Raw genomic sequence first — 26,402 nt, 5'->3', positions numbered from 1 at the left:
ACAGTATCAAAGAAAAAATTATAATGTGAAACGCCCATTTGACAGTTTCCCCTAAAAACTGTGAGTCACTGTGGTAAAGTCTATGTCTTACTTAGATTTGTGAATTTCATCTCTGAAGGAGATATTCAGCACTGGCTATATTTAATGGAATTAATGTCTAAGGGAGGTATTGATAATAGTTAAATATTTAACGGAATTAAACAGACTGAGGTGTTGGTATCAACTAAGAGGAGAATATAAAAGGCAAACAAAAATCCAGAAGTTTCTATCAGAACCAAGAGCTTCGTATTTCTGCAGCTGCATGTAGAAGCCATCTTGCATGAATGCCATAGGCATGCCTTCGCCATGGTGGGAAAGGGAGGAAATGGTGGGAAAAAAACCTTTCCTCCTGAAGGTCATACAGGGTCATGAAAACGGTCAGGGAGAAGGAAGACAGAACAGGATGAGCCTGAGGATGAAGCAGTAAGGTGCAGATACCCCTCACTGGCCCTCAAGTCAGCCAGGGCAGGCTGGGTGCCTGTGCAGAAACTCACACAGGACGGGATCACTGGCGGCTTCTTTGCAAACACGGATCCATTACCAGCATGAGACAGAAATGGGAAAGGCAGGGCCCGCAGTGTCGTGCATTTTGAAATCGCTAGATTGTTTCTTAGCACTGTGTGGAAGCAGTCCAGCTGGAAAACACAGCCGTTCTTTGACTCACTGTATGATGTGTGCTTAAAATGCATACGGGGAGCTGGGGGTGTGGGGTAAGCTCCAAACTCCAGCATTAAGAGTAGGAGGAGTAAAAGCTTGAGGTCAAAGCGAACCATATATGGAGTTTCTGCCTTAAAACAACAAAGCCGGATGCCCAACAGCAGGGCCTGAAAGTGAGGCTCTTGCCACTTTTAGCACTGACCCAGTAACAGAAACTGGATACGCTCATTCTTCTGTGATCAAAGAGAAAACAGATTTCTTTATGCACCTACCACCAACACACACCACCCCTCATATCACACACACACACACACACCACAAAACACCCACATACCACATCTCCTGCATACCACCACACACACCACACACACATACCACACACACACACACACACACAAACCCCACATATCACATCTTTTACATATCACCACACACACCTAAACATCAAACTATACAACATATCACACACCACACATAAGCACACCCCACATACACCTACACCATACACATCACACACCATACCATATATACACATCACATACCACATAGGAGCACACACCAAACCACACACACACACACACACACACACACACCACACACCTATACCATACACATCACACATCATACCATATATATACATCACATACCATATACAAGCACAAACCACACCACACACACACATACACTACACACAATGCCATATATACACATCACACACCACACAAAGCACACACCACACACATGTACACACACACACACAAGCATACACCACAGGCACACAAACACATGCACACACACACGCACATACACACTTAACAAGAATTTCTTCATCACAGACTAACAGAGCAGGCAACAAATGTTTTAAAACTCAAAATTGCTTTCTTTTAAGAGTTTTAAAAACTTTTCTCCCATAATGCTTTATAAATAAAATTTTAAAGTATGTATGTTATAGAAAGAAACAAAAAAAAGACTATAAATTGTTGTGGCAATTTTAGCTCAGTTACCCAAAATTTCTAAAGTAACATTCCTTTCCACTTAAAGATGTTAAACTGTGACAGGAGCCGCAGCTCATTCAACAAAGAATAAAAGAAGCATCTCATAACTTTTCTCTAAGTGGCATGTAGACTTCTGTCTTTGACAACTGACTTTCGGAGTTACATTTAGGTCATGTGTTAAAATGTAAAGTTTGTCCCTAAGTCAAAATGCAGGTATTAGCAGGCATATCTTTCTCAAATGTACAGAGTCCATAAGAGCCATATTTCATAAGCTCTGTTAGCCTTCTATAATCTCTCCTCCCCTCCCTCTCCTCTCTTCCCCTTTCCCTCCTCTCCTTACCTCTCCGTACTTTCTTTCCCTTTCCTCTGTTTTCCCTCCCTCCTGTCTTTCCTAATCATAGCACATGGGAGAGATCTACCATTGAGCCACAAGCTCCCACCCCATCCTTCTTCACCTTTTATATTTAAGTAGCTATGGTAACTGCAATTAATGTCTCCTTCAAAATATTACCATCTGTAAGAGGGCACTGACTATACTCTTAGCACAGTTGAACCTGTGACAGTGTGTCTTCTGTAGCGGTCACCAATCAACACACCCGCTGAACGAATGAACGGTCACCGGACAGGTAGATGAATGAATGCTTCCTATTCAGATGGGTGCCTGTTACATAACTGAAGGCATCAAAGAAGAACTTTAGAACCCTTATTGTTAAGGACGGACCGAAGGACAAGGGGAGCAATCTGTAGACATTTGTAGAAGATGTGGGATCAATAAACATGTAACACATCCACAAAATGTCTTAGCGTCATTGCGTCTGTTCACTTCTAAGGTGGAGCCGTTGACTATGGAGTCGGGAACATGAAGATTTTAGAGTAAAGTGGCTGAGAATTCCTAGCAGCCAAGACAGTCCTTCTTTCGCCCTTCTGCAAGTAGCTACAGCTCCTCTCCTTACTCTTTGCGTGTTTCTCTCTGAATGCACTGCGCTCAGGATCACTGATGTAAAAGCAGATGCAGTGGCCCCACCAGCTGAGAACTTCTGCATTGTAGGGTAAGCAAGTACTTCATTGTGCTTCTTAACTGTCAGGGTTCGGAGCTCTGGCTACAGTCTACAGAAATGATAGCCTAAGACACAGATGTCACTGGGCGTTACAGACAAGCCACGTAACACAAGCACAAGCTGAATTTTTTTTTTCTAATTGTTACCGATCTAGAATATTTTCCAAGTCAAGAGATTCCTATATTCAAACGAAAAACAATCTGCCTAGAGACTGTATTTTTGATATTATTTATTTTAACGGGCCTCATATCAAGCTAAGAGTGACCAGACTGTTTCCGGGGGGAAAGAGGAGTATGACCACTTGCAAGAGTTCCTGGCTTGGGAAGTGCTTTTCTTTTTGTGGAAATAATATGACATAGGATCAACTCAAAACCAAATATGTTATTCCATGCTAATAAAAAGCAACAAAAATTTATACCATCACAAATGAGCAAACCAAATAGCAGAGGAACCACTGTTAGGATATCACAGAGCTGGGAGTAGACGACACTGGGTTTTGCGTGACCTGCAGTGCTTTTCTCTGTTTCTGGGCTAGACATGGAAACACAAAGTCTTACGAAAATTCACCACTAAGACTTCCCACGGAAAGCCAGGCTAGAACACACGTGATATGGCCAAACTTCAGTGAGCGTGGAAAGAGCGTGCAGACTTAAAGCACCGTTCTCACTGGGGACAAAACACAACGAAGCACAGTTTAGTAGAGTTCGGTTGTCGCTCGGTTTTCTCCTTTTCGGGTTCAAAGACTCAGTGCTCTTGAGGCATGTCTAATCAAATCACTATTTTCCCCCTTCCCCTCAGGTAAGCTGTTTTATTCTGGACCTCCATCCACCACTGAATCATACTTTAATGTGTCTTAATTTCGCAATTACAAAAGCAAAATATCGATTGAGAAATTTATGCTTTATAGTATCCTGCCTCTAAAATCCAGGCAACACCGCTTTCTTATAACACAATGAAATAGCAGCAGCTCCTTTTCTATCTCAGGGAAAATACATTTTTTTTCCTGAATGTTAGGTTTCAAAGGGTTAACGGAACACGCTGTAGTGAAAACCGGGCTGTGATTCATGGCATGGCTGTGTCCTACAACCCACTAAAACAGTGCTTTTATTACAAAGACACGTCCAGAAAGGAGAAAAGAATGTCAGCCCGTGTTTTATTTTTGCCATATATATTTAAGTGGTTGCTTTTCCAGGATGCATAAAGGGTTGGCGTGCATTTCCTTCTGACCCTCAGTTGCACACATCTAAGTGGTGCCGTAATCAATTTCTAGGTACACAGAAAGGTAGAGATGTTCAAAAAATGCAAATATGCTCGAAAGCAGTGCAGATAACGGCTAAGAAATCCTAACTGCACTGAACCGTGGCTCCGCGGGCTGCTTTTTACTAGGTTCAGGGAACGCTCCTGTCGCTAAACAGCCCTTTTAGCAGACAGATGACAACATCTATTTTAGGACTCACTTGGTAGCAGCTGTTCAGTGGAAATAAATAACAAACACATATATATTTTAAAATGGAAAGGAGAATTGGAAATTCGCGTGGTTCTTTGGTTAATAGCACGTGTCAGGAAGGAGCGCAAAAGAAAAATAATGCTGAATTATCTATAGTCTTTGGGACACGAATTTAGAAACCTCAGAAAAAAATTCAGTAATTTTTTTTTCTGCTACAGGAAAAAATCCGACTGTGTTATCACAAAGAAATGCAAAGTGACTGTTAAAAGACCCAGTTCCTTTTTAGGGGGTGACAGTAATGTCAGGATGACAGTCGGACAATTCGGTGAGTATAACCATCACTGAGTTATATACTATAAATGGGAAGACAGACAACTGCTGTCGATTGAATTATTGGTTCAGGGAAAACCTAGTCAAAAGGGCAAGAAGCTAGGAAACCATTCTAGCATCAAATATTTTGATAATATTTTTGTTTTCTCAGTGTTCTTTAGGCTGAAAGATGACCAAGTTGGTGATTCATTACTGTCAACTTAACAGTATCTAAAATCACCTTGGCGACAAAGCTCCGACCACTGTGTGATTGCTATAGATGAGGTTAACTTACGTTGGATAACCACCCCTAAATCTGACATCACAGACCAGGGCACCAAAGCTGAGGATACGAAACCGCCAGCTAAGCATGGGCATTCATGCCCCTCTGCCTCCTGTCTGTGAATGCCATGTGACCAGCTGCTTGCGGCCCTTGTTGCTATAGTGTCTCCGGCTGTACCCTGGAACTGTGAACGAAGATGAGCGCTTCCTCTCTCCAGATGCTTTCCCCAGCAATGGGAAAACTAACTAACACAATGCGCAGACTCCTTCGAGGGTCCCTGTGAGGGGAAAACAACAGAGGAGCTTCAGGCTCTGCCTAGTGGTACCGAGCCTATATAGCCGACTGTCAATCATGCTGCTTTTGAGAAAGCTGATGGAAAAGGCTGGTCACAGCCTGACATGGTGTAAGTCCAGCGTTGACTTTGATTTGTGTTGAATGATAGTACTCATGGTCACATTTCACGATGGACTGGATCCTTTTCTATGAAAACTTTAGGCTATCCTTCACCAGAGTGTGTGTGTGTGTGTGGGGGGGAAGTCCTCTGTAAGGAAAGTGTGAGCATCAAGACTCCGAGTCAGTGTATAACCACGCAGGCAAACAGCAGCCAACAGCGAGCGAGCAGCAGATCAGTCGTCTTCCTGCCCGTGCTGTTTGTTACTGTTCATCTTGAAAACTGCCATCTTGGAGAATCAAAAAAGGGGGAAGACGAACATGTTAGGGAAGAGCAAAGTAGGTCAGGTATTTTTTGATAGTTCCACAATCAGTATTAGAGTTCACATTTTTGCTCTGGAGTCAGAGGGATCTCCATCGTGTAAGGGGCTATCGCCTTAAAGGTCAGGCATGCGAGAGGATTTTAATTGGGAGCTCAGTAGTAGAAAGGGAAGCATCCCGTGACTGCTGAGAAGAACTCTGCTCTTCCTTAAACTGGGGTATGCAGAATGACAACACATGGACTCCATTACACATCAGCAAGGGTTTCTGTTCTGCTCCTCCCTCCACGCCAAGGGGCCTCGTGATCTCCCCTTTTAAGCCTTGTCTACTACCAGTGTTCTCATCCTGTAGTCTCCAAATGGTAGCCACCTGCCACCTGTGGCTGCTCAAATTTCAATTAATTAAGAGGGAAAGGGAAACTTCAGTTCATTAAATTAATGAGCCACACTTCAAGCACTCAACAGCCAGATGTGACTGGTGGCTAATGAATTGGACAGTGTGCCAACAGGGCATTTCTAGCATCAGACGGAACATCTGACAGCGCTACGGGGATCCTCGACGCCCCAGTATGTTCTGTGGACCCAACAGCAGCACCGGGGGGCCTGCTGCAAATTCACAACTTCGGTTCTCACTTCAGATCTGCCGACTCAGACTACAGGCATCAGTGAGATCCCGAGGTGGCCCCTGGGCACGCTCAGGTGTGAAGGGCACAAACCTACACTTCATTCATCACCTCTTCTGGAATGCCCTGAAAGCCACCTCACAAGCACAGACGGCATAAGTTTTCACTGCAATGTTTACGTTTCGTAAATCTCTTTCCTGTTTCCGGTTCTATAGGAACCTCATGGAATACAGACAAAATACAATGGGGGTACGAGACAGTTTCCGAACCCATCTCCTTCATGTCTCAGCCATGTGACTTCAGGCAGGATTCCTTTTAAAGCAACAGATTTACTTTAGTTACATGGAGATAAAATGTTGGGCTCCGGAAATTAAATGAGGAGATTCACATGTAATCTCAAGCAATGTCTGGTGTGTGCTCCCTAGGCACTGCTGCTGATATGCCAAGCTCCTCTTCATATGCCTCCCTCTCTTTAATATCAGGCACCCACTACCCTCCCCACTCCCTACCTTCACTGCCTTCCCACCCCACATGCCATTTCTCAAGCTCCAGTTCAAGAAAAAAAAGATTGATGCGCTTCTTAGGGAGATAGTTCTGTCAACAAAGTGCCTGCCGTGTAAGCGTGAAGCATTGAATTCTGATCACCAGCATCCATGTGACGTGTTGGGAGTGGTGGCACATGCCTGCAACCCCAGTGTTGGGGAGTCAGAGATGGCAGCTATCTGGATCTTTCTGGCCAGTCAGTTTATACAATGAGCTAGTTTCAGGCTCAGCAAGAGGCCCTTTCTCAAAACATACGGTGGAAATTAACGGATGAAGACATCTGGACTCCACATGAACATAGACACACATGTAATGTGTGGCCGTATATATGGTCCCCCCACATACACTGGTAGATAAAGTAAAACCTGGTTACATAAAGTTTTTGGCTCAGTATTTTAGCTAAAGCTATGTGTTTGTCTTCTTTGCTTTTTTGTTATTTTAGCCATGAAGGGTTAGGGAAGCATGTAATGTTAAAGATATGATTTACACTCAGCTTGATACCTTGACTCTGAGTTTCTAGAACGAGAGCCAACTTGGACTCTTAATATCTACCAGAGGATATAGTAAAATACTGACTTCAATGGTAATGGAGGAACTGGAGTGGGGCTCACCAGTAGAGTGCTTGCGGGTCACTGAGAGAGCACTTGCCTTGCGTGCAGGAGGGCCTGGATCTCTGCCGAGCACCAATCAAAAGTAATGCAGTTCCTGAATAAACTTCAGAGTATTTTTAGACTGCTTCTTAGATTAAAAATAGACTTTATAAGCATGGTGTGAAAGCTATAAATTGCAAGGAAAATTGATATATCTAATCAACAATTAAATTAATAATGTTATAAAAATATTTAACATAGAAGGCAAAACATTCACATCTTAAATGTTGCTTCAAGGTAAAATAAAATAGAATAAAAATGAAGCGGAGAAGCCAGATGTGGCGGATCACTCCTGTAATCTCAATATGGAGAAGGGGGGAGCAGAAGGATTGCTGTGAGTTTGAGGCCAGCCTACTCTGCAGAGCCAGTATCACACCAGCAAGAACTATATAGAAAGACTGCTTTCCGTCCCTAGCCATTCTCAACACACACGCATGCACCACACACACACATAGACACATGTATACACATACACACATGCACACACGTGTGCACACACACAAGGAATAGAAGACCAATGGGATGACTCAGCGGGTAAAGGCGCTCATTGCCTACCCTGACAATCTGTTTGAGAGCCGCACCATACCAAGTCAGAGGACAGAGCTGCATCCTGAAAGTTGTCCTCAGCCCTGCCCACACATTCTGTGCTATGTGCATGCCACGCCCCCATGAACTAAAAATACACAATGCAAAAAAATACAGAGAAGAAAACCTCCAATGGGAAAATGGAGGAAAATTGGTCTAACTCCAAAATAAGAACTGCAAATGACCAACAAACATTAAAAGTTATAACTAGTCATATATTAAAACAAAAAATGTTGAATGGAAGAGATCGGCAATGGTTAAAAGTAATGATAAAATATAAAGTCGGCCGCAGCATTGGTGATATGTAAATGAGAGTACAGCAAAGTGGGTTACAAAGTTCAAAGTGCACCTGCCTTCCTTTAAAGGGCACCTGTGCAGCAGCTTCCTTCAAAGAATTTCTAGCGTATAGAGTTTGATCAAATGAGTACACACAAACAGAGACACTGTCACATGCATAGAACAGTTACTGCGTTTTGGGGACCAGTTAACTTAAAAGCAGCCAATAAGTAAAATGATATACATAGCATCTAGCAAATACCCGAGAAAAGACTAGTGAACATAAATGTACATCACAGATCTCAAGCTGCATACATGCATGGAGAAACAGCTACAAGGGGCAACTTGAGGGAGCTGGCTTTCTCCTTCAGCTGGGTGCGGGGATCAATCAGACAGTTGGGCTTAGCAGCAAGCACCTTTGCCTACCTAAGAGCTAAGAGCGGTGTCCTATGATCGCAATTAATTTTCACCTTCTTCCTAGGTCTTTCTGTATTCTTTGAAGGTTTGATAGAAACAGGGAAGAACAAGCAACAAAGTCTGCGTGCCTCCCCCTCCTCCCCATGTTTTAGAAGTTACCCACCCTGACCCTCCTGAGATTTCATCTCAGGAAAGAGACAGGGGACGGACACAATTCTTAACCTTTCATTATTGTACTGGAAGATAGAAAGAGTATTCTTGAATATTCTGGAATAATTCCTTCAGCTTTTCTTTTTAAACCCCTCGTTTCTTAAGTGTTGCTTCACATTAACAATCAGCCAGAGTGATGGAAGAGCAAGGTCTAAGGATGGGTCATTTGTATGAGTGGGGTGAAGTCAACCTGAGGAGGACGCTGACTCTCCAGTGACGCTTGCCTTTAATTAGACTGATCTGGCTGGGCAGGCGGGCATCACCTCGCTCTCTCTCTCTACGCCCTTCTATCCCTCATTCCCTCCCTCCCTCTTTCTCTGCCTAACAGGCAAATTTACCAGCCAAGGACAACCTTCCCCAAGAAAAGCGGTCTGTTCTCAAGGGGGAAGGCAGCATCTTTAACCAAACATGATGTATCACACGAACTGATGAAGACACGTTCTATTGGTCTGAAGACCAGTCGTGTCAGTTTGAGAGGCATTTAAATACTGGAAAGTCAATGACAATTCTAAGCGGAATTTCCGGGGGGCTGAAGCAATTTTTGCTAGCGGCCATTGGAATTTCATCTCCTTTCTTCCCACGACATTAGTGCAATCACCTGTATGTCCTGCAAGCACCTGTATGTAACCAAAAGCAGGACATGAAGACTGTTCATGTTTCCACGTGGAGAAAACAAGCAGCAAAGGGAAAAGGGCACCAGTGGGACCAGCCGGTGCAAAGTGCGATGCTGATGGCTGAACAATGTGTCAGGCAATGCAGAAAAGAGCAAATTCTTGAGGTTTTGTTTAGAAGTTGGATAAACATATTTATTAAAGGATCCCTTAGCGAGAATGCAAGTGGCACCATGCAAATCACACTGAGCCATACTTTTCTTGGCAGTCACACTACAAACATAAAATACGATCACATCCAGCCAACTTTCAAACCATTGCAAGGACAGACACTTGCCAATCACAACAGATACAGAACTGGTCAGCCCAACGCCAAATGCCAGCCCTGCCACAGCATCTATTTGGCGTGCATCATGTTTGGTCTACAAGAGCTAGTTCCAAGACAGGCACCAAAAACTACAGAGAAACCCTGTCTCAAAAATCAAAAAAATAAAATAAAATAAAAAACCCTACAAACTCATATGGGTAACTGGTCACGTTCCATGTAAGACTCGCACATCTCAAATTCATTTAAAATTCTTCGGCGGCACACTTCTGACAGTTACAAATAATTTATACAGCTAACTAGTGAGGATTCTCTTAATGGCCAGGGTACTTTCTAATTGAGGACTAGAAATTAACCCTGATGCGAATGCTGCCGAGAAAATCAGAAGCACCATGTGGTCTCACCCGGGTGTGATGCTATGGTGTACGGTGCCTGGGCTGCTGTCTTTGGAGAAGAAAGTAAACTTGGCTAAAAAAAAAAAAAAATAAAATGATGGATGTGTTTCATCCTGCTTCCCTCTGATTGACGGCTGCTGACTGTTGCGGGGTTGCCTGAACATTCTCATGAGGATAATGAGAATGTCTCCATGTTCGGAGTGAAACTGAGCTCTGAATCATTAGTGATGTCATCCACGGTCGAAGAATTCGAAATAACAGTCCATAACACGCCACACGGCTGCCATCCCTGACTCAATTATCTCCCAAGTTCTTTCATGCTCTAGAGTTCTGCATTTCCATTAACCACAGAGACTCAAAAATGGTTACTTCACATTCCAAAGTACGTAATTTATATCCGAGGAACATTGCAGGGACTGGCAGAGAGAGGCCCACCGCAAGAGCATAGAGCGTTCTATTCAGAGCTCCAGGATACTCGTCTGTAGTGATAGAATTTCATGGGGCATCACAAATTGCTTTGTAAACTTGGAGATGCATGGCTGGCTGTTGTTCCTGGTGTATAAACCACACAGCCTGTGATTTATCTTAGTGGATACCATTAGCATTTCAATGTGGAAGGCTTTTCCTTTTCCATAGAAGCAGATCAAAATACCATGTAGCCTTTCTGACATTTAGGAAAGCCATTGCCAGCAGTATAAATGCTCAAATACATTATGAAATAATTAAACAAAAGGAAGACAGGAGCTCTAGCATCTGGGTTTTGACTAAGTGCATTAGAAGAGGTGAAAACCTCACCTATATGAACAAGCATGTAACCACTCATTAGTTTAAAAGGCTCAGTTCTTTGGGGGTGTTCCTGAATAGAAGATAATAGTCCTGAGTGATCAGGTTTACATGTAGACAGCTGAGTTCATGGAATCACACGTTATATCACAGAGATCAGAGAGTCCCATTCACGAACATGGATTGAAGGAGATTCCTACCTAGTGTTGAATCCTGCAAGGTCAGGAATGAGTTTGTCTGTAGGACATGTCATAGTGACCAATATTTCATGAATGATGACATCAATAACAAAAACCATTTGTATCTAAGAATACACTTAGCACTTAAGGAAATGAACTGTCTACCAAGTCAGTATTTGTACTAATCACATCTACGGAAATTACTGACACATTTCCTGACTTCCAATATGTCAACAACATTGACGTTTCAAGACAATACCTCATCATATACTCTAGACCAAAGGAAATAAAGCAAACTAACAACACAATACTAGAATGCATCAACTGACAGACAAACAGTGCTAAACCATGCTCTTACCTATGAAGTAGGACAGGAGTATGGCCAGCAGCACCGAGACCCCTACAGCGCACAGCGCGGTGCATCTCCAACTGCAGTACTTTGAAGACTTCTTGAATTTAAAAGCACTTCTTGATAGGGTGTTTCTAGGAAGTGGCCGGGTAGGCGGTGAATAAACAGAGCCAGATGCCATCGTGTAACCCGGGGTTGCCGTACTGAACAGTGGCGTCGTCCCTGTCCCTGTTTTGAATAGGAAATGCCTGCGGAAAGGGAGAATATCGTCATGAGACACAGACATGTAGATAGGAGTGTCAAAGAACAACAAAGTACAGACACACACAGACTAACTCTCTTCTGTGTCTTCTGCAGGGTCAGTCTCTCCCCTTTTCTCTCATTTACCTCATTCATTCTGTTTGGAGATCTAAGGTAACTCAGGCTGGCTTTGAAGTCTCTCTGCAACTGAAGATGACCTTGAACTTCTGATCTTTCTGTCCGACCTTGAGTGCTGGGACTGCAGGTGGGTGCCACGCCACCTCTAGTTTATGAGGCACATGGCATCAAACCCAAGGTCTCCCACGTGCTAGGCAAGCCCTTTACTAGCGGAAACACATCCCAAGCCCTGCCTCATCTGACATTTATTTTTTACATCTATTTATTTATTTATTTGTTTAAGGTGTGTGTGTGTGTGTGTGTGTGTGTGTGTGTGTGTGTGTGCGTGTGCGCGTGCACGCGCGCATACAGCCACAGCATGGAGCATGTATGGAAGACAGCTTGCGTGTGGGCTCCAAGGATGTCAGGGCATATGCACACAAGTATCCTCTATGGCTTCAGTAGACATCTGGAGAAACTACAAGATCACCCCAGTCACACTGTCCCCTGAACAGAAGCCTGCTGTAACATCCTTGGAACCCACACAGTGAACGGTGAGAACTGACTTGTACAATGAAGAATGGCCTGCCTCGTGAGCAGTTCCTCTGAATCATATTATAAAGTTAGTCATGGTTCATAGCTGTGCTTGTAAGCATGTTGCAGGAGAATGTGTGCTCATGTAGAAGCATGTGCCCATGTCCCGCCCATGTTCTGCTGCCTCACTGACTTTCAAGGTATCCATGGAAATGATCTCATTCTCGCCTGCTCCCCTATTGCTGAGGGCCCTTAAGCCTGGCAAGGGCAGTTGGTCAGGGCTCGGAGGTGGTCAACTGTTTTATTTTTAGCACGTGTCAAATGTCATCAGCAGGGTAAATCTTGTGGGGCCTGGCGGAGGGAGAGAATCACAGGACACAGTTTAAAGACCAAGTCTAAATAAACAGAGAGGATCAGCGCAGTGGCCTGTCAGTCACAGAGACAGATTCCCTAACTGAACCGTCCAACAGTGAGCAAACGGTCTCAGAACTGCAGCTTGCAAATGCTTAACAGCAATTAAAGGAACAGATGCCAAGAACCCTGAGTACAAGGTCTCTGGAAAAGGTGACCGATTCTAAGATTCTTTTATTTTGACTTTTCAAAATTCAATCTTGGAGGATTTCATACATGTATAAAATACATTTTGATTGGGGGATTTCATACATGTATAAAATATATTTTGACCTTATCAGTCCCTCATCCCCACTTCAGCTCCGCCCGGATCCACTCCCCACCACACGACCACTTCAGCTTCATGTTCTCCTAACAGTCATAGTGTTCACACTGAAAAACACTCCGCGTTTCTTGGCTTTTGTTTAGCATGATAACACTGCTCACACCCAAGCCTTAACATAAACTATTATCACATCCTGTTTGAAGGTGTCCCATGCAGTCAGCAGCCTATAATTTTTCATATTCAAGAGGTTAGAAGGACCCTTTCATTCTCTGCGCAGTACGGTATAGCCTTTATGTAAGATGTATTTACGGGGTTCAGAGCTAAGCATTTTCCATTTTAACCCGCATATGCTTACGGTGTATTTAAAAAAGGCTAAATATATCAAACGGGTTAAGAAGTTCATAGCACAGACCTGGGAAGCTGGACTGCTAACGTTTAAATCTTTCCTATTCACAAGGCGTGTTTGAGAAAAGTTCCTTAACCTCTCTCTGTACTGTTCTGTCACTGGACTTGTGAGGTTTAAATTGATTGTAGAAGACTATAAAATACTTCAAACAGAGTAAGTGCTACGGGAGTGCTGGACAGAGGAGGGAACAAGCTCATGGGTTTAGGTATATTTGTGCTTAGAAAAGAAAAGATAAAGACAGATTTGCCGGGTTGGCAGTCTTCAGGAAATGGAACAAGATGGCTGGGTTGACTGGGTGGGACTCACCCAGCATGGTGGTTACGTGATTACTAAACTCATCAGTATGTCGATCGAATGGAGGAGTCAGAAAGGGAGGGCATTATTGGCAGGTGGTGAAAACTGGGAGGCGAAGCCCACCTGATGCAAGGAGGTCAACAGGTAATGCCCTAGCATGTTCTCTCTGTCTGTCTGTCTGTCTGTCTGTCTCTCTCTCTCTCTCTCTCTCTCTCTCTCTCTCTCTCTCTCTGTGTACACCACACTTTCTGTGCCTCTCCTTCCCCCTTCTTGACTATGATAAAGTAAGGACCTTATTCCTCTCTATCCTCTCTAGCAGGTTATTTCTGATGTAACACACGCCTAAAAGCAATGAAGCAGACCATGGTAGACTAAAATCTTCCACTCAAATGAACCACTTGTGCCTTTGGCTGCCTCAGTTATTTTGTGACAGCAACGACACACCGACTGACACGAAGTGGTCTCAATAACTTCTCAATGACAGACGGGATTTGAACCTGAGTCTGTGAGACTCAAGACCATGACATCAGCCCTTCCCAGCAGACACTAGACACGTGAATATCTACAAGCATGGTGAGATGACCAGTTTATGAGATGTTGACTTCAAATCAGACGTCTCTGTTTCTATCTATAAACCCGAGATACCAGCACATGCTGTGACTGGTGGTTCCGGCAAGGAACTCTTTCAAACACTAGGCTTAAATTGCCCTGAAATTATGTCTTTAGATTAAAAACGTGCAACGTGGATAGACCACTAAAAACACAAATGCACCATCCTGGGGTAGACTTCAGAGGAAAAGCATGTGCCTGAAAAGACCCAAAGCTCTGGATTCAAATCCTCAGCAACATTACTGATCTATGTTAGTGGAAATGAAAACCCGTTTCCTACAAAGGGTTTCTAATTTACTAAATGCATACAATTGCTTTTTCTATTACAAGTCAAAAACATTATTTTCTGGGGGGGTTCACTTTTACTCCCAGGAGTGAGGTATTTTCGCCTTATCTATCTAAATGGCTATGCAAATTAGAAGAGTTTTAGGGCATGGGCTTAATTAATGTCAGCGTTTAGAAAGTATTGAAAAAGGAGCACCTCACTAGCATCCTCCATTTTAATAATGGGTGTTCAGGATTTTTCAGATACTTTTTTAATATGTAAATAAAGAATTAGTAAGCTGTTGAAGTTGGTTTACTTCCAAATCATCATTTGTATGCTAACTTAGGTCACATGAAGCCTCAAACAGACATGGCAAACACACGTGTCCAAGTTTTTAGGCAGAGAAGGAAACGTCCATGTCTATGTATTTCCCACAGCAGAAAACATGTGGTTACACGTCTGGTAGATTTGGGCTAGTGTGGAGGTTTCGACAGCCTGCCGTCTTTTGAAAGGCAGCAATGCCTTTACTGTCGCAATGTATAAATGAGAAGGCACTGGGAGGTTTATGTTCTCATCAATACGGGCCTGTACGTCCTTCTGCGCTTCCCCTAAGGCTCAATAGCACTTCCTTTATGTTCATAACGTCACAAGTATTCCATGAAGATTGAGATTCAGCTAATCAAAGCATGTATATTGACTTGCCATTGGGGAAAATGATCTTGTCACCTAATTCTCCATGAGTCCCGTCTCTGCATGTCATTAGCCTATGGTCCCCCAGCTCCTGGCCAGGGCATTCAGTTATGAAAATGTGCTTCTCACATATAAAAAAATTCTGCAAAAAAAGATTATTAAAAAAACATGTTGTGTCCTGGCTTCCGTTATGAGGGTTGTAGAATAAAGATTGAATTTTTCTTTACTCCTCAAACCATATTTGGGAAAGGAAAAGAAGAAGCGGATTATGTGAGAGTATGCCCCCTCCCGAATTGTATTTAGCAATAAAGCAGCAGCGGCTGCTTTTTACCACAGGGCACACCGGAGCGGGCTGGTTTCGTTCTGGTGTCTCTAATGATGCCCTGCGTGACGCCCGCCTCTAGTTCCTCAGCTGTTTGTGCCACTGTCTTCACTCCGGCAATGGACTAGAGAAGCACACTTGAAGACAGACTATCAGAGACCGAGAGGAGGAAAATCAATTTCAAAGCCCCAAAGACAGCTGGTGCGGAAGGTCACCGAATACTAAGGGTTGCTTTGTGGCTTTGGACGCGTGAGGGGAGGGGGATTCTGTTTAGCAACAACAAGAAGAAGGGGACAGGAAGAACCGAGCTCCGCTGCCTCATTAACTTGGCACGCTGTGCAGCCGGCGACTGTACCAATGGAAAGGATTCCTCGACGTGGAGCAAAACTAAAGCTCGCTCTTTTGTCTTTGGCAATGGAGAGCTCTGTCTCTTTGCTGATTTGCCTTTGGACCGACCTTTACAATCCCACCCCCACCCTGGGCTCTAGTTTGTGTTTTTAATGGAGTCTGTGATGTATCTGGGTATGGGTCATGTCACAACTACAAAGTTAGTAGGGACAAAGACTGGCTTTCCTCTTCTTTCTTGCTGCCCCCATTTCCTGTCTTCTTGGTCATTGCTTAGTAACTCCAGCCTTCGGGTCTCTCTGAGGATTTTCAATAATTTCCAATTCCTCTTCCTGCCTGCCTGCCCCTTCTTCTGCCCTGGGTATTCAAGCAGAGGACCCATTAGCCTTCTCTGCACAGCAGGCTTCTTCCTTTCTCTTTGTCCAAGTGGATAAGTTCATTCTTCCTCCCTGCCCCACTGTGCGTTTGTGTGTGTGTATGTGTGCTGTATACGTGTGTGTGTGTGTGTGTGTGTGTGTGTGTGTGTGCGTGGTGGCTGTGGAGCGGCTCCCTCCCTCTGCTCTCCACTTTACTTTGTGAGACAGCATCACTGATTGAAGCTGGTCAGACAGGGTGGCCAATCCATACCCACACCCCATGACACACACACCATATTCTCTTTTCTCTGCCTCCCAGGGCTGGGATTAGAGGTGGGCACTGCCACATCCAATTTTTTAACCTGCCTACTGGGAGTCCAAGCTCCCTTCTCCAGGGACAGCCATTGTTTCTTTCTACTCTGACCCCCAGGCCCAAACACACGCTTGCTTTTGTGCTCTGTGCAACCCTTCACTTCCGATTTCTGTCTCTCTAATTAATAACCACACAAAATACCACCGAGAGATTTTTTTTTTAGTGAAGACATTTTGGATTTGTTAAATGTGCCTTTCTAAACTCTATCACATAAAATATCAATAAATCAACACTTAGTTCCAAAGTACAAAATTATGAAAGTTATGACACACTTATGAGCCACTAAGAAAAGTGGGTTAATAGTTATATTTTTTCCAGTGGATTAAGATAATCATGTTATTCCTTTAATATGAAGTAAATGGCTTAAGAAGTTAGAAATTTCAGGCACCCGAATGAAAAATACCTCTGGAAAATGTGTGTAGCAGTATTCCAAGTCATCTGAGACACTTCCTCACTGGGGGATTAGCAGAGAAAGTAAAAAATCAAACAGAAAAGTGCGCAGCTACCAAATGAAATTTTAATTAGCTTAAATGCATATGCGGTTATCTGCATAGAAAACAGTTTGTTTTCTTCAACGTTTTATATTGTATTAAAATACTTTGTAGAGATTAACAATGAAAAGAAAGAGTGTGGCAGTTGGTGTTCGGATCCTGTGCCCTAAGGCACATTGGAAGGCTATGATAAGGACACAAAGACACCTGGAAAATATTTCTATTATATTGCACAGTACAGTAGAGTGTACATCTGTTGCACACAACTGTATAATGTACGTCTATTGCACATACTGTATAGTGTACATCTACTGCATACAATTGTATAGTGTATATCTATTGAACACTTCTCTATAGTGTACATCTAATGCACATGACTGTATAGTGTACATCTAATGCACATGACTATATAGTGTACGTCTATTGCACATGACTGTATAGTGTATGTCTGTTGCACATGACTGTATAGTGTATGTCTGTTGCACGTTACTGTGTAGTGTATGTCTATTGCACACTACTGTGTAGTGTATGTTTATTGCATATGACTATATAGTTTACGTCTATTGCACACTACTGTGTAGTGTATGTTTATTGCACATGACTGTATAGTGTACGTCTATTGCACATTACTATATAGTGTATGTCTAGTGCACATTACTATATAGTGTATGTCTATTGCACACAACTGTATAGTGTACGTCTATTGCACACGACTGTATAGTGTACATCTATTGCACACTACTGTATAGTGTATGTCTATTGAATACTACTGTGTAGTGTATGTTTATTGCACATGACTGTATAGTGTACATCTATTGCACACTACTGTATAGTGTACGTCTATTGCACACTACTGTATAGTGTATGTCTATTGCACACTACCGAACAGTGTACATCTATTGCACACTACACTATAGGGTAGACGTCACTACTGCACAGGTTCTGTTGATTGTTTTTTCCTCTTAGCGTCTTTGTTGGACAAAGAGGGTGGTTTACACCAAACTGTCTAAATGAAATGTCTCACTGCTCTGCTCTCATTGACCTTTGTAGAATTTAAATGCAGCTCCCAGGACATACATTGATGTCTATTCCTTCACATTAGATGCTCTGATTTCCAACATGGTAGCGAGTCTGGCTGCATCTGGCCAGATTCTCCATCTTTCCAATGCCCAAAGTTTTCATTTAAGAGGTAAGAAATACTCAAGGCACAGATAGGTTCCTTTTCCTTCCGGCAAAACGTAACTCTGGATTTAAGAGGCTTATTAAAGGTCTCACAAGATTTCCTGAACATCAAACGCCTCTCCCAAAATGACATTTTCAGATCTAAAGCAAATGAATCCCATACTTGTGGATTAAATTTACCTGAAAATGCATGGAAGCTAAAATTAACTCCTGAGTTCAAAATAGTTTAATCCACTTGGTGTCAAAACAATGGCTCAGCTTCTTGGGATTCATTTTATGATACTTTTAAAATAAAATTAAAATATAGAACATCTCACTATTACTGTGTTATTTTCATTTCCCCTACTGTCACTCACTTAATTATTTGTGTTCTTCAAGTCTTTGTTTAGTACCAAAGAAAGAAAATCAGACACAAACAATTTGACAGCATGTATTTGAAATGAATTCTATATGAGAGATAATGTGAACTATGATCTAGGCATTCTGAACACTTAACCCTGTTCCTTAGTCTTTGAAGTTTTCACTACCAAGTTCTAAATTTTACATTACAAATATAACAGAATTATCTGTCAGGTGTATATTTAACATATTCACAATTGGTTAAAAGCTGAAAAGAGAATGGTGTGAAGAAATATTAAATTCTTATGGATAAATAAACAGAAACTAGATAAAGTTCACGCATAAGCTCATTCATATGGTGTGAGTGGTATGTGTGTGTATGGGCAGGCATGTGTGAACATGCATTTGTGTGTAGTCGTGACTTGGGAGAAGTCAACCTATGTGCCATGCCTCAGGAGTCATCCATCTTTTTTTTGACATGGTCATCTTTCACTGGGACCTAGGGCTATGCCATGCTAGGCTGCCCAACTTTCTCAGCCTCTCCAACACAAGAACCATAAGCAAACACTGCCCCACCCAGTTTTCCCCAGGGATCCAAAGGACTGAGTTCAGGACCTCAGGCAAGCATGGCAAGACTTTACTCACTGAGTCATCTCATTAGCTCCTGAAAAGGATTCGTTGCTATTTAAAGCCATTTTTTCACACCTTTAAGCAACTTATTCTCTATACATACCCAGAGACGCCCAACACTATAAATTACAATGACTTGACAATAGATTGGGGAATAAGTCTATCACCCGAGGATGCTGGCCCTGAAAGTCCATGAAATTCCTGAACTAAAGAATGGAAGAGTCAGTTGCGCATTCCATTCAGGAGCCTACACCTGCCTGCCACTGTACAGGCATGCCACAGTTGTCTGTCCCCGAGACGAAGAAACAAAACCAAAAAAACCAAGACAGACTGTTGAGTCACAAGTATGGGCAGAATTTGTGACCTTCTGTCTTCTGGAGTAAGGATGAGCAACATGTACCAACAGACCACTCCATAGCTTAAGACAGTACCTTTCAAACTTAGCTTGCACAACAATGTCCTCTCGGGCTTGTTAAAGCAGAATGGATGTGGGCAGAATGGAACTTCCAGGAGTGGTGTTGAGCCACATGGGCAGCAGTGTAAGAACCCCTACAGTAAGGTATTAATGTATTGGATTATTAGCTTAAATTTACTTTTGGCATTCCTGTCACGGCTGTATAACACAAGTAAATCAATTCGATAGACCCTAGTTTAGAAAGTTACTGCCCACAGTGGAGTCGAAGGAGTCAACTTGGAACAAATGAAACTTGTACAATTCAAGGCTCAATTCATTAGACTCAGACAAGCTTAAATATCATTTACTGTTTTATGTCATTATATTTTTAGATTTTTTCTTTGGTTTCATTTTTTTTAACCTTTAACCTCTTTTGCTTATGTTTTTCATTTTATTTTATTCTATCTTTGGGCTCCTCTTTTAAGAACTCCACCCTAATTACTGGTTATTTCTAACGTCACTGCTGTTTTTACCATGCTGATGCACCTAACTTTACAACCTATTGGGGCACCCACATGCGTTCTGTTTTCTGGTCTCATTTCTCTAGTATCCGTGTTTCCACCCATATCAGGGGCACTTCCAACGTCCCTAGAGCCTTCACTAGGTACATCTCCATTCTTCTTAAATCTAACACTTAGAAATCTAAAGCATGGCTAAGTCCAGGGAACAATTCACTTTAGGCGTATAAATTTCCCATGACGCTTTGCTTCACTGAATGAGAAGTCAATACTATTTCCATTTATCAACCTTTCTGTTTGGAATAGTATGTTTTTCTCTTTAAAAGTTTGTTAATTTAAAGCTGGTACTAAAATTTATTTATTTTTTACCTACTAGCAGAGACTCTTCTGGCAAGCTCAACAATAAATATTTTAAATTCACCAGGTATGCACCCATACAAATAAAGCCAGAGTCCTTGTTTCCTTTATAATCAACTTTCTGAGAAACAAGGAGAGAAATATTTTCTTCTGCAGCCCGACCTTCTCCTGTTTTTTTTTTTTTTCCTTCTTTGAAACCAGTGTGGACAAAGACCGGGCGACCAAGGCCATCTTCCCAGGGCTGGCCACCAAGGCAGCACTACCACACCCTAGCAAAGCTCACAGCAGGGGTCCCTTCTGATCTACAAAAAAACACTCTAAAAAAAAATTCTGTCACTCAAGTTCAGAGGGAACAGAATGCCAACATAATTGAAAAAGGAAAACCCACAGTGAATTCTTACTATTACTGTTCAAGCCTTTACTTTGATCCTTTAGAATTTCTCTTAAAACGAGCTTTCCAGGGTGTAAGCAGGAGACATTACCGCGGAGTGCTTAACTGCTGAGGGGAGAGTTAAAAGTGGACAGAACACTAGTTTAAGAGCGAGTTCCACAGGCAGCGGGGCCGCAGAGGCAGCATTGGCTGCAAGCTATCACTAAGAGTACAAATTAGCAAATGGGACCTCCAAACTGGAAGACCTGGCTTCACTGAGAAGACCAAACAGTTTAGAAACAACCAACAACTCTTAGTGTGCTGTCAGTAAAGGAGAACCCCAGAGTGTTGTTTGTATCCTGACGGTTTATCATGTTAAATTTTAAAACGGATGATTCTAGAAAAGAAAGACAGATTCATGCACGAATGGGAACGTCTAAATATTCTAAGAACTGGTTTGTTCAAAATGCATTATTTTGATGTGCATATAAAGGTAATATTGTGATAAATTTATAAAACTTTTATAGTTAGTAATATGCTACAGAACTACAAAATAGAAATATTTACTATCCAAATGGTTTCTTAGTATTAGAGAAAGTTAATTTTGTTACAAGCTTTAGATAAAAATATTTAGACAAGAAAGTTAAACATCTCCCAAGGATGTATCAACAGAAGGATGTAAATTCTGTATTTGGACATTAAAACCAAGGAACAAATATGTACGGATCCTAGCTGTGACATGGTATATGTGTGACACAGATAAACGACCCTTCATGCTGAGAGCACGTTGGGATCTCAAATCTATTTCACTTCTGAATTGATGTGCTATTATCTCCGGACATCGTTCACACTAGGAGGTGATCGCACGAAAAAAAACGTCTTAAATGAAAAGCTTATAAACAAGATAATTTCATTACTGCTACCTGAATTAATATGAGTTATTAGCAGTTATACAAAAAATGGTTTGAGATAAATGCTCTTGATAGTTTAGGTAAAAATATGAGCAACTCCTTCCATATTAATGTGAACTTATACTTGGGAAGTTGAGGTAGAAGTATAGTTGCAAGCTAGCCTTGCCTACATGATGAAACCTCGCCTCAAAAACAAAAAAACAAGCAAAAATCCCTAAATCAAATAAAACAGGAAGCATAGGGCTATCCTAGGAAGCACAGCATCTCCAGTGTAATTTATTGTAGCTATCTAGGTACGCTGGAATCAAGTGTGAGGGTGTTTAGAAATTCTGTCTCAGAATGATAAAAAGTTATTTTTTCACACTACTATTAATAGGCTCAAACAGATGAACAGCATTTGTTTCACATTTTAGTTATTTTAGCAGAATAGACATGATATTAAGCATATGAATCTATACTATGGATATATTTAAAGTTTAATATATTAGACCTACTCACGGCAGTGGCCATGTGCCAAATGTGTTGAAAGGAAAATAAAAAAGAATAGCTTCAAATGTATTATGTGCTATTTGGACATGACTTTACCTGCTATTAATTCATTTAATTATTGACAGCCATCCATGCTTAAAATTGAGCAGAAAAGTTCTTTCAAGTCAATGCACTTTGAAATGGAAGTTCACTGCAGGTGAAGAAAAGACTTTTAGCTATAGACGTGAGCTTTAGAAGAATGAGAACAATTCTGGATGGCAAGATACGTTGACAGCACCTTAGTATGCATCAATTTGATCAGTATAACACACACACACACACACACACACACACACTGTTTTAGGCACAGGGTCTTACTCTGTAGTCATGACAGGCACAGAACTTGCAATATAGAACACCCAGCTCTTGAATTCACAGAGATCACTCCTCACAAGTGTTGGGATTAAAGGCATGTGCCGCCACACCTGGCAAGGATATATGTATATATGTATATATTTCTATATAATATTTATATATATTTCTATGTCTCTCTCTCTCTCTCTCTCTCTCTCTCTCTCTATATATATATATATATATATATATATATGCAAAGTGAATGCATATCTGCTCAGGAATGATTAGACAGGAATGACAGAGCTTCTACCAAGGGACTCTTAGCCAGGCCTTCTGGTGCAGGTCTGCAACCCCAGCAACTTCAGAGGCTGACACAGAAAGTCGACATGTTCAATGCTTACTTGGGGTAGAGACTGAGTCCAAAATCAGCATGGGAGATTTGGTAAAGCTCTGTCCCCAAATAAGAAGAATAAAGATCTTGTTTGTTTGTTTTTGTTTTTCGAGACAAGGTTTCTCTGTAGCTTTGAAACTTGTCCTGAAACTCACTCTGTAAACCATGCTGGCCTCAAATTCATAGAGCGCTGACTGCCTCTGCTTCCTAGAGTGCTGGGATTAAAGGGGTGTGCCACCACCACAGGGCTGTGGAAGAAGAAAGATCACTCCAGAGGCAGCTCAGTGGGGGAGGGCATGCCTGTCTGGGCCTTGGGCTTCATACCCTGCACCAAACTACAACAACTCCCCAACTGCACCCCCACAAAAGCCAAACCCTTCTAACTCAGAGAAAATAGCTTTAATGGCTTCAATTTGGAAATATTCCTACCAATACACGATCCTGTTGCCAAAACATGCATTGATTGATATATTACTATAATAATTTCCAAAATTTCTCAGGAACTTCCAGAAACACAGTGGATTTCAAGATAAGGTGAAACAAAATCATCTATCAGATGAATTCCGATTTTGAAATTTGTTCTGGAATACAGCTCATCTTTTCAAAAGCAGTCATGGAGCTGGGGAGATGGCTCGGTCAGGGAAACCCTTGCTGTGCAAGCCTGGGGCTCTGAGTCGGGATCCTCACCATCCACAGAGAAAGCCAGGTGTGGGACACGTGCCTGTAATGTCAGAGGTGGGGAGGCAGGAACAGAAAAACGGGTGTGGAGCACATGCCTGTAATGCCAGCGCTGGGGAGGTGGAGACAAGCAGATTTCCGGTTTCACTGAACCAGTTAGTTTTGCCAAGTCAGTGGGTTCCAGATTCAGGAGGAGACCCTGTCTTGTCTAAAACATTAAGACAATGACAGAGGAAGATACCTACATGGCATCAGGCCTCCGTTCACATGTACCAGATTGCACATGTGCATACATACTCAATACATACATATGCAACATGCAAACAAAGCAGCCACACTATCTCTAGGTCTTCCATAACAAAATGATTTTTTTCTTCACAGTGGTTTACTGTGCAAATCTTAGCAACAATAACAGCAACAATAAAATGTGGAATGAATGAATGAATACAAAAATTCAGGCTTTGTTTTCTGATCTCCTATGGCAACATATCTCAGAAAATATCTTCCTCATATTACTGTTGCCTTTCTGCAAAACAAAACCCCATGCTTGGAAGTTTCTTCATCTAAGAATCAGTGCAGCTGAGGAATTAGTGGTTACTATCTAATTGTTCACAAAATTTGCCAGCATGATCTTTTTGGGGAGTGGTTATGACTTTATTTATGGTTCTTTATTGCCTTGGTAGTGGTTGTTTGCCCTTAAAAACACTAAGTCAATTGTTCTAAATACATGGGAGAAGAAAGAATTTATGGGAAGCAGCATGTAACATTTCAATGAAACTTTATAAAACCTTTGCGAAGCATGATCAATCCTATCTGATAAAAAAAGAGATGAAAACACACGAGTATCCAGGCAAAGGTCATGTAGTTCATCAGATGTCGAGAGGTTAAGTCAGATCTGTCTCAAAGCCAGAACTTTGCCCCATATGCCATGGCCAGAAAGTGGCAATAAGACATTATTCTGGGTGTAATTGGAACAGGATGGTTTTGAGTAGAAGCATTTTAAGTGGTCTTATACAACATGAGATGATACAAAATCATAAAGAGGGTCACGGCAGAATCAGAAGGCTTATCAAATGGAACTTATTAAGCTTGGATGGTTAACTGCATCTCCAAGAATTTCATCCTATGGGCCAAGAAGAAAGGGTTCTCAGAAAGCAGGCTCTCCTCAGGCTTGAAGGTAGAGGAGGAAGATAGAGTCAGGCAACAGTAAACCACAGATTGTGCCCGAAGGACACGCAGCTACCTATGGCAGGGTAACAGCTGATTGGTAATGGAACCACAGGATGAAACTCTGGCAAAACCACAGTAGTTAAATTGTAGAAATACTAAATATAGGAAGATAGTTTTTGGAAAAAAAAATCACCATGTAGCAAAAGTAAGTAGAGATAAACTACTCAGACACACAAAATACCTAAAGCCCACGTGCGGAAAACCTCCACGCAGGGAGGACAGAGGCGTGATTCCACAGAGCACGTGGGAAGGGAAAGTCAAATGGGAAGGAGACCTCACACGGCTGCTGCTGAGGAAGGAGTGTTGGATGGCTAGTCATATCTGGAAGAGGACAGCAGTGAAGTCAGAGTCATTAACCATGACCAAGGAAAAGGCCTCAATGACCTTTTCCTTTGATGAAGGTCACAGAGAAGCCATGCATTAGAAGTAATTAAAAATTTGTTCGCCCTGGGGATCACAAAAACTAGTTACCATCTATGAATATTTTGTACTAATTACTGGTTATCCAGAATCAAATATCATCTGAATATGCAGTATTACAACTTATGGAAATTATGACTTCAAAAACAAATTAATCCTATAGTAAATAACTAGTACACACTTTCTTAGCATCTTAATTTGTTACTAAAAAACAAACCCTGGCTCACTCCAATTTTTCCTGCATGGTGGTGCATGTCTTTAATCCCAGCACTTGGGAGGCAGTGACAGGCGGATCTTTGTGAGTTGGAGGGCAGCCTGGTCTACAGAGCTAGTTTCAGGACAGCCAACGCCACACAGAGAAACCCTGTCTCGAAAATCAAATAAATAAATAAAAATTAAAAAAAATGATCATTTGGTTGTACAGTAGCTTTATCAGGCAAAAACACATCAAAAGCTTTTTATATCATAAATAAAACTCAAAATGAAGTTCTGTCTTCTAAATGATGTGGAGACAATGCACCCAGCAAGGCTTTTACTCTCTCACTTCAAACATTTAGCATTTTAGTTAATTAAGTGTTCCAAGCATATGAAACATTTCATTATTATTGGGAGATTATTTTCTTAAGAACAAAATTAAGGTACTTGGGGCTCCTGCCTAAAACACATCCACATATTTCTTGCAAAATGACGAGAAGAGGAAAACCAAGAGATTTTATTCCGCTAAAATTAATCACGGTTTAATTTTATGCTTGGCTTACTTCACACATAAAGTTAGGCATAAATATCCCAGGTATGACAAATGCATTTCTTATCTTCGGGGAAAACAAAACAGCTACTTGGTTACATATTATTTTTGTTCAATTGTTAACCAATTAGGTGCCCTTACCCTATCCCTGCTTTTGTCATTTGGTCATTACTTAAAAAAAAACATCCATACAGAAGCTAAATAAGAAGGTGATCCTGAAGAAAATTCAGGTAGTTTTCCTCCTGGAGATTGG

General features: G+C 41.8%; 1 protein-coding gene across 8 annotated transcripts in view; it reads right to left on the bottom strand.

Moving 5' to 3' along the window:
* Nucleotides 1–26,402, bottom strand: part of Tenm3 (teneurin transmembrane protein 3) — a 446,983-nt gene that overhangs the window by 154,805 nt on the left and 265,776 nt on the right. For all 8 annotated transcript variants that reach the window (XM_085680300.2, XM_087901091.1, XM_085680302.2 and 5 more), the window contains one exon: nt 11,454–11,692. In XM_085680300.2, the coding sequence (XP_085536426.1) occupies nt 11,454–11,692 (239 nt within the window). The remainder of the gene's footprint in view (nt 1–11,453; nt 11,693–26,402) is intronic.

This window comes from Myodes glareolus, chromosome 23 (assembly GCF_982192425.1).
Source record: "Myodes glareolus chromosome 23, mMyoGla1.1, whole genome shotgun sequence".
Classification (NCBI taxonomy): Eukaryota; Metazoa; Chordata; class Mammalia; order Rodentia; family Cricetidae; genus Myodes; species Myodes glareolus.
The sequence above is the reverse complement of the archived record's forward strand: the minus strand, read 5'-3'. Positions and strand labels throughout refer to the sequence as shown.